Source organism: Helianthus annuus, chromosome 2 (genome assembly GCF_002127325.2).
Source record: "Helianthus annuus cultivar XRQ/B chromosome 2, HanXRQr2.0-SUNRISE, whole genome shotgun sequence".
Lineage (NCBI taxonomy): Eukaryota > Viridiplantae > Streptophyta > Magnoliopsida > Asterales > Asteraceae > Helianthus > Helianthus annuus.
Genome location: NC_035434.2, coordinates 167,941,977 through 167,951,839, shown reverse-complemented (window position 1 = coordinate 167,951,839; position 9,863 = coordinate 167,941,977). Strand labels below are relative to the sequence as shown.

Genomic DNA, 9,863 nt, shown 5'->3' with positions numbered 1-9,863 from the left:
ACTTTTCTTCACATTTCTTCTTATTTCTTCTTTCAAACTACTTGGATAACCTTTAGGAAGGTTTCCACAAGTTTGTCATGGCAAACTAAGGTGGAACCTCACCATATTTGAGATCCAAAGTAATGTTTAAATATAGCTTTGATACATGTTCTTATTTCTTGTATATTTTGATGAAAACTTGTACCTACCATTCTCCCAACTAGGCTTATAGTTGTGGGTTTGTGTGTGGTTGATTTTCACCAAGAAATAAGACTCAAAACCTCTTTAAAAATCTGCCCAAAATGTTCTAAGTGTTGAAACCATCCAAGCTTCCAACCTTCAATGTTGGAAGACTTGTGTATGATTAATGTGTGAACTATGCAACCCTGGCTCTCCAAACTTGTTCCACTACCTCACTTGTATGTTTTGGTACAAAACAACTAACACAAAGTGACAAGGCTACATCACATCTTCGAACACTTTCCATGCTCAAGATGTACGCATCTAGTTTGCTCGCTTGGTTGTTTTAGTTAGATATTTAAAAATTAGTCTTACCTTCATGACCAACCAAACTCATCAACTAAGTTGATGAGTTTGTGCTTTGGTGAATCATACAATGAGGTTTAATGGATGGAAATCAAGACTTGCATGATAATACTTGATCGACGAAATTATAACTTATACTATTTAATATATAATATATACCTAATAACCGAATTCTTGATACTAACCGGATTATGGTTAGATGTCAAGGAGTTAGGTTAGATTATCTTCGTTTCTAGACTCCTTGTTTGTGATTCTAATGGTCAAGTTGTGACCCATGAAAACACATGAAAACTTAATTTCCAAACGAATATATAGACAAGATATACTTTCATGCACATATACTTTTCATATTAATTCCGAATCCAAACTTTCTACGAACTCCAAATACTCACACACCTTCGTTTCCCCAATGTAGGGTAACTTTGGTGCTCCACCTTCAACAACTCGTCAATTCACGTTTACTTTGGAAAGATTTGCAAACCGTGAGTGTACATGACCCCCTTTTAAATTTTTGACACTTTTAGGTGCAATACTTTTGTCTTATTAAATCACACAATCACATACAAACATGATTGACACAAACAAGCAATCCATTATACATGCTTAATACGTTGCTTAGAAATTCATACATGTTAGAATCCTTGCTTGCTCTATACTTTGTCATTAACTACGTACAAGACTCCCTTAACATGTATAGTGCTATAGGAGTAGGGGTGTAAACGAGCCGGGCCGAGCCCGAGCTCGACTGGGCTCGAGCTCGGCTCGTTATGCTTTTATGAAGCTCGAGCTCGAGCTCGGCTTGATTCCAGCCAACTAATTTGAGCTCGAGTTCAGCTCGCGAGTAAAACCCAAAGCTCGAGCTCGGCTTGAGCTATTTTAAGAACAACCTCAGACGAGCTAAAAACTCGACTCGAGCTCGCTTCCGTGTCGCTTAAATGAACCAAAGATAGGCTCGAGCTCAGCTTGCCAATGTTATCATCATTATTATTATATTATATAAAATATAAATAAATTTTTGTTTGGGTTCGTTTAGGCTCACGAGCCTAAACGAGCTTTGTATTTCAGGCTCGAGCTCGGGCTTGATAACTAAATGAGCTCTATTTCAGGGCTCGAGCTCGTTAAAGCTCGGCTCGTTCGAGCTTTTAACCGAGCCGATAACGAGTAGCTCTCGAGCCTCTGGGTTTGTTTACACCCCTATATAGGAGTAATACATCGCCTGTATTTTTGAGGTGATGTTAAGTCATACAAAAACAGTCTTGTCGTTGCGACGACAAGATTACGCTAGTGGGAAACTTTGGGTTAACAAATATGAGATGGATGCTAGTAATGTAATAAATTGTCTTAGTTTATGATTATGCCATGTGGATTTGTTTAAACCGTTTGTTTATACTTATGATAGTAATTCATTCTTGTATGCTCGCCAATACTTTATGTGTTGACATGTACTTTAATATGTATTACAGGAACTTGATGATGATACGTTGAAAGAAAATCTAGTATGATGACTAGAAACACACCTTAAATTTTGTTTATGTATTGTACTTTGTTTCCTTGTTACATTGTGTTGTACTTTGCCTCTAAACTTTATATTTCCGATTTAGAAATGAAATGAAATTTTGATTATTAAATACTTGTCACAAACAGTCGTTATGAAGTCTCTTACAATCTCGTTTTCGTCTCACTCTGATGTTTCTGCCATCGGTTGTGGTGTGACAGAAGAAGTGCACGGGACCATCACCTTCGTGTACAGGAACACTAGAGATCACACATTGGAATCAAGAATGTCGGTACATAGAAAAATCCCCATGGTCTAACGGGTCCCACCAGGCCAGACTCCACACAATCACCACTAACGATTACCACCTGGGGGACTATAAGGATATTCCAATGACGACGCCTCTCTAATAACATCACACCATCCCAACTATTAACAGGAGAAACAAGCTCCTTAGGCATTATCTTTTTCCCAAGACTCACACCTACTCTAACTATCTATTTTTACTCTTAAACCAGATACTTATTCTTAGGCCAAAGGGTGGTTACAGGACCCCCCCCCCCTTACATTTTTTTTCTTCATAAATATGTTCATGTAACACACATATTAATAATCTACTAGTACATTATATCTAGTTTATTTAATAATCACCGTTTCAAACACATATAGCTAGTCAAAAGATTTTAAAATAGTTATATACAAAAATAATTTTAATTCAAATTTCTTTGTATACTTGATTTAAACTTAAATAAAATTAAGTATAAATGACACAAATGGTTCTTTTAAAATGGAAGGGTATTTTAGTCATTATATTGAGAAAATTAACTATGTTTCGTATTAGTACGCAAAGTTGTTACAAATTGCAACTGTAAAACCTAAACTTGTTAAAAGAAAATTAATACCCAAAGACAAAATTAGCTATAAACCACAGAATCCATCTGTATAATTAACTCTATTGAAAGTATACCCTTAGATTAAAATGTAAACTAGTTAAATTGGCTTTCTTTTGTAACCACTAGGTCTAGACAAGCAATTCATCTCTCCATTCCATGCAACAATGGAGAACATTTTAAAATTTTCAGATAACAAAAACACATATGTTCCTACTTTTATAACTGTTATGCATACGATAGCTAATGCACTATCTTAACTTTCTCCCATATTATATATGGAGATCACTAAAGACAAATGCTTAAGTGGTTTTGCGTTTTTTTTTTCTTTTTTCTTTTACCTAAAACTGATCATATATGTCACTTCCTTTATTCTAAAGCATATTTGTACTGCAAAGCTTGGTGGGATCTTAAACCACTTTGTATCATGTTAACAAGCTACCCACGCAAGCTCGTTCACACTCCAAAGTATACAATTGCATCACTATAGCCACTGCTCCAAATAATGTTTAAATAGGCTCTAAGCTTGATGACACTCGAGGGTAGGCTTTTATCCTTGGAAAAAGCTCATGCACCGTAAGATGTCATTTTGAAGCTTACTTACATTCAAAACCGAAAGGTCTTTGCCTTAATGGTATCAGTGTGTGCAAAATCGTGTCTCTCCCCATGAAGTTAAGGGTTCGAATCCCATAGTAGATAGTAGGATTAATAGAGGGGTGTGTGCCCTTGGTGGCAAAGAAAACTTACATTTCAAAGCATATTTAAGCTTTAACCAGTCACGAATATAGTGTACAAGCAAGGATAGAATGGGTTACCCCTCAACTTGGTCGACAGAGTGTAAAATTAGTGTGTGTGTATATATATAGTCTCCGTTTGATGTATCGGGGATATCTCTGAGAAAATATTAGGATATCCTTGATCTTGTCTCCTAGATTCACATGACTTCGGGTCAAGAAAATTAGAAGAACACATGGTATGTTTTGAGGAGCATTCCAATATGTTAACAAAGTTTATTAATGCATCACTCATTTGTATCAATATCAACCTAACTTCAAAGCTGAGGTGGCGGTCTTTGGATGCCGGCTAGTAGCTAACCAAATTAAAAACCATTAACAAAAATTAATTAATGTAGGTTTTACCTTTTCAAATATTCTGTATAATTATTAATTAGCTCGTGAGTCAGTGATGAGGAAAGATAGGGTCCAAGTAGAGTCTTTGTCTGACAGACTTTCCACACAACCCGTGTAAGATAAACCCAACTCTCACTTCTCTTTCTCTTCTCTCTCTCTCTCATCTTCCTGTTTCTCTCTCTAGAATAATATTCTCTTCATGTGTGTTTTTTCATCAATCAAGATTCAAACAAAACTCAAACCTTGACAAAGATCTACGTCAGACTTTCATGAACAAAAGCTCTAAACTTAAGTTAACTCCATCCACTTAGATCCATCATCTTTGCTTTCAACAACTACCATCATCATATATATATTAGTTATTTTAAGCTTCTGTTGATCCATCTTTTTGTTCTTGATTGATTTCATCATCATCTTTCATTGCATAACAGAAAACATGTCTGGTGAAGATCTTTTATCATCTCCTTCTTCTCTTTCTGCTTTCATTCAAGACCCTATTGCAAACCCTAACCCTAATTCTTCAAATTCATCGAAACGAAAGCGAAATCTCCCCGGCACACCAGGTAATTAACTCATTATTAATCGGTTTGGTTAAAAACTTTAGATGTCAAAAAAGGTGTTTTTTGTTTGACCGGAGGAAGCAGAAGCAGCCTCTCTATCTCTCGATTAACGAAAGATTTGCCCTAGTTCCACTATGCTCAAACCCTACAAGTAACTTTTGCTATGAGTAGAATTTTACTGAGTATGTTTGTTTGTTATTTTCACCATGTGTAGATCCAGATGCAGATGTGATAGCCTTATCTCCGAGATCGCTAATGGCGAGGAATCAATTCGTATGCGAAATATGTCACAAGGGTTTTCAAAGAGACCAGAATTTGCAGCTTCATAGAAGAGGACACAATCTACCATGGAAGCTAAAGCAAAGAAACAAACTTGAAGTTGTGAAGAAAAAGGTTTATATTTGCCCGGAGGTAAGTTGTGTTCATCATGATCCATCACGAGCTCTCGGAGATCTCACCGGAGTTAAGAAGCATTATAGCCGAAAACATGGAGAGAAGAAGTGGAAGTGCGAAAAGTGTTCGAAGAAGTACGCGGTTCAGTCAGACTGGAAAGCTCATAGCAAAATTTGTGGTACTAGAGAGTACAAGTGTGATTGTGGAACAATCTTTTCTAGGTAAATTATATGTTTCTAAAGATTTCCAGATTTTGTTTCGATTAAAAGTGCCTGCATTGATCAGTTAGATCATAAAGATCCCACAAGAAAAATGAGAGTTAATGAATTTGCATGTGTATATATGTAATTATATATATGATGTTTCAATAATGATTAATGATTAATGATCATTGTATGTTAAATAAGATAGGTATTATGTTGAACATAATCTAATTATAACTCCTAACTATATTAATCTAACTATGATAAAGATAATTAAAACAAATTTTATGTAAACAAATGTAGTTAATATATTTTATCTAATCATAACTAATATATTTTGTCTAATATGTTGGAAACGCGCAGGAAAGACAGCTTTATAACGCATAGAGCATTTTGTGATGCGTTAACCGAAGAAAACTCGAGAATGGCTTCATTTCCGATTATGTCGACTAGTGTGAATCTCAACTTTCGACACGACTTGATGGCGATGAACGGTGGTGGTGGCGGTGATGGGATGCGGTTTCCGGGGATGTTTGGTGGTGGGATGTTAGGAGTTAATCTTGATCCGAATTCGGAGAAGCCCAGATTGCCAGTTTGGTTAGACCAAAATGAGAATGCACCACATTTGGAAAACCCTAGTAGCTCAACCTTTTTGGGGTCATCAAGTTCGAACAACAATAACAATGGCGGAATGCTGCCACCCGAAATGGTGCAATGGTTGAATGGAAGCCAAGAACCGATGGTAGGACCGTATTCTGGATCGTATTTGAAAGAGGAAGAAGGTGGGAAACGAGAAATGCAATTGGATTCTTTGTATAACTACACTACTTCAACCATGGCTGCGCCACAACCTCCAGGTCACATGTCAGCAACCGCGCTATTACAAAAAGCGGCTCAAATGGGGTCAACAAGAAGTACCAATTTAGATGAAACTACCGGGTTCGGGCTCATGAGTACAAGTCTCTCGAATTTTGATTCGTCGACTCATGATCACAATGGGGATGGACTAATGATGATGATGAATTCGTCGAAGCGAATTAATGGAAATGGTGTAAACGAGTCGCGTGATACGGATTTGACTAGAGATTTTCTTGGTGTTGGAGGAAATGAAAGAAGATCATTTAATTTGCAACAAAAAATGTTCAAGTTTAATTCTTCAATGGAGAATTGAAGCATATGATATATGCTTAAAATAGAGATGATAATGTGAATTAAGGTAGGTGACAAATGAAGAAAAGAGACAAAGGAGTCACAAGAAGGGAATAATATTGCTGGTACATGGATTGGGCATGTTATTGCAGCAGGAAAAAAGGTTTTGTTTTTTAAGAAACTTGTCTCTGGTCTAGTCTTGCCTGGCTGTACAACTTTTTGAAACAGTTTTTACTATTCAGTCTGTGACCTAGCTACTCTCTCTCTCTCTCTCTTCAAAGAGAGAAGATTAGGTGATAATAAGATCATGACTCATTTGTATTTTATAAGAATTTATATAGTATGCATTAAGTAATTTAAAACAGGAAACTATTGCTTTGTTATGCTAATGTGTTAAGTTGTTTAACATGAATGTAGTCATTTCATGTGCTAAGGGGCAAAGATTGATCATGGATGTAGATTTGTCAAATCCAATACATTAAATTCGGCTTAAATGCAAAAACCTAAACCTAAAAGCATAGTCTTCACTAAGACCAACTACAACTAGAAGCCCACTAGAGTCCATGGGATGACTTAACGACGACGTGGAGGAGAAGGGTGACGATATACAATTTTAAAATTTACGGGGAAAGTCTATCTACACTCTACACGGACGCTCTGTGGGAAATTGGAGAGAGAGGGGAAACTTGTCTACGTGGATTCTAACGTCTTCTCGTGCCTTCATAATCCCCCTTACTGTAGATACTCTAATATTGGTGTGTTGTGTTTTTATTAAGATATATAATGTATATATGTGTGGGCCGTTGGGGGCAAAAGTGAAATTAAACTAATTTTAACGTCAGTTTACTAATTTCGTGAATATAACGCTAAAAGCGATGGATGGTTAATCATGCATCATATGGTAGCGTTGATAGCCGAAATACAAAGCACTAATCAATCTTTGTCCCGATTGCTGAGTGTTTTGTGTCTTGTGTCTGAGGTTTGATGCAAAACTACTATCGAGGGGGTCTCACTGGAAGCAGTCTCTCTATTTATACGGTCTATATCTTACCATCCTCAGACCCTACCTTAGTTTTGTTATTGGTGGGATTTACTGAGTATGATGATGATATAGTTGGTTATATATTCTTATGTGAATTGATTGCTAAAGTTATCAAACTCTAGGAAAAAATGATTATGCACTTGTGTTGATTCCATAACAAATAGAACATCTTTCTCAACTAAGAAATTAATGTAGGATTCAACTAAACTTATGAGGTATAGGATTTCAATATACATAAATGAGTCTCAATCAAACGAAAAAAAAAAACGGGTTGATACAGTTGGATTTGTTGGTGCACTTGTGTCTGTACTTTGTCTGTATTCGGTCACGATGTAAACGATGTCCTGATTAGTGTTGTAAGTTGACCAAGTCAACCATCCTCCGGTTTGACTTGGACAACAGTTGGTTAATGTTGAAAGATGTTCTGTCTCGAAGGATAAGAGATCGAAGGATGATGTGGATCCTTCGATCTCATCGAAAGATATGCTTCGAATGATTAGACCTCGAAAGGTAATCTTTCGAGGTCCATGCTGATCCTTCGATTGACTTGTCATCGATAGATGATCATTCGGACCATCTATCGGATCCTTCGGACTGGACATCATGGGCTGGGTATAAATACCCATGCAGTGTGTTGAGTTCATTAGAGACAGACACTTAGACAGATTCACATATCCGAGAGATAGGCTGAGAGCATTCTGTCTGAAACTCACACACACACTTTGAGAGTTTACATGTTAGATTTGTAAACATTGTGCTTGTAACCGAAACCTTCATTTGCATTAATACAAGTTGTGTTAATCGGTGAACCCGTGTGTGTTGTGCTTTATACTTGTCTCATCCCGGTTTGCTTGCTAGCTTGGATTCCGCACTCGCTAGTGGGTTAGTATAACAAGGTTTGAGGTTCGTCATCCTCCGACAAGGGACCTACAAGTGGTATCAGAGCTTGGCTCTTTACCTTGTTTAAAACCGGGTTATTCAAGTTCTTGGTGTGTGTTTGAACACTTGGTTTAACACCCGTTTTTGTTGGTTTTTCTACACTATTAAACTGGAAAACGTGTTTTAAACTTACCGGGAGTGTTCATAAGTGGGTTGGGTAACTTAAAACCTGTTTTTAAGTAACTTTGTGTTTTCCGGCCATAATTCCGGTTAAAGCTCCGGTGACTGGTTTTAGGATAAGGTTATCCTTTTTGGGCAATCTTTTCAAAGTTGGTGGGAAAGTTGTCAGCCTGCCATACTCTTTGCCGAAAGTTGACCTTACCAACCCATCACCTTTTCACCAACCTGTCACATCAGCGTCAGTGTGTCAGACTCTCTCGAAAGATATCTTTCGACATCGAAAGATCATCTTTCGACCATCTTTCGATCAAGGAAGGCTCGAAAGATTATCATCCTTCGACCCATCCTTCGAAGTCTGAAACATATCCTTCGATAAAGGAATCTATTCGAAAGACAGTGTCCGAAAGATAAGGATTTAACTCGAAAGATAAGGATCTTTCAAAAGAGAATCCTTCGAGTTCTTGAATCTTTCGAAATCATTGTTCGAGATTCAACAGTAATCTTTCGAGTACTGTTGATCCTTCGAACAATAGTTGATCTTTCGATTGTGGTCAGTTTATTGTTAACAAGTTTCTGTGATTTCAGATCTTTCGACCAGGACCCTTCGGCTGTGTGATCTTTCGGATTACTCACTTATCTTTTATTTTGCTTATCAATCATGAATCCGAGTTGGTGGAATCCGGCTCCAGATAGTGGTGAATATACAAGATCAAGTGTCACTCCCTCATGGTGGGGTACACCGGCTCCAGACGATGGAAAATACACGAATACAAGGTCATCTCCTTCATGGGCCGAGTCTCCGGTATCGACATCTTCTCAGGGAAATCAATGGGCACTGGTATCGAATCAAACTCCGAGCATTCAAAGTATCTTACTAAGCGAAAGTGAAACAGGAAGTTTGAATCGACCTCCAAAGTTGATGCATTTGAATGAATATCCAGGATGGGTTGAGAGATTTAAAACATATGTTCTTGGTCAAAATACCGAACTGTGGATACGTTTCACTACAGATTTCGATCAAGCCATAGAGGTTGCTGCTTCAGATACTGCTACGTTTGCCGATCTTCCAGAAGATAAAAAGAAAACCTATGATCTGGAAAAGAAGGCATACGCCATCCTCACTCAGGCGTTAAGCAGGGATATCTACCACCAGTTTGTCAGCTTCAAGACAACAAAGAAGTTGTGGGACGGATTGAAAAACAGAGGAGTAGGAAATGCAGCAACACGTCAAATGCGTCATGATCTTCTCAAGAAAGAATTTGATGGTTTCACTTGTATGGATAAGGAGTCCTTGGGAGATATGACAAGCCGGTTTTATCATTTGCTTACGGAATTGGACAATTATAGTGTAACGACAACTCAAGCTGAAGTGGTGAAGAAGTTTGCTGATGCTTTGCCTCCTCAATGGAGTAGTTTC

The 9,863-nt window shown here is 37.5% G+C and overlaps 1 protein-coding gene across 1 annotated transcript; it reads left to right on the top strand.

Moving 5' to 3' along the window:
- The first annotated feature begins 4,086 nt into the window (after nt 1-4,086).
- On the top strand, nt 4,087-6,728 carry LOC110927057 (zinc finger protein BALDIBIS). The gene is made up of 3 exons (XM_022170646.2): nt 4,087-4,603; nt 4,815-5,214; nt 5,560-6,728. The coding sequence occupies exons 1-3, from the start codon at nt 4,477-4,479 to the stop codon at nt 6,365-6,367; spliced, it is 1,335 nt and encodes a 444-aa protein (XP_022026338.1). The 5' UTR covers nt 4,087-4,476; the 3' UTR covers nt 6,368-6,728.
- The last annotated feature ends 3,135 nt before the right edge of the window (nt 6,729-9,863 follow it).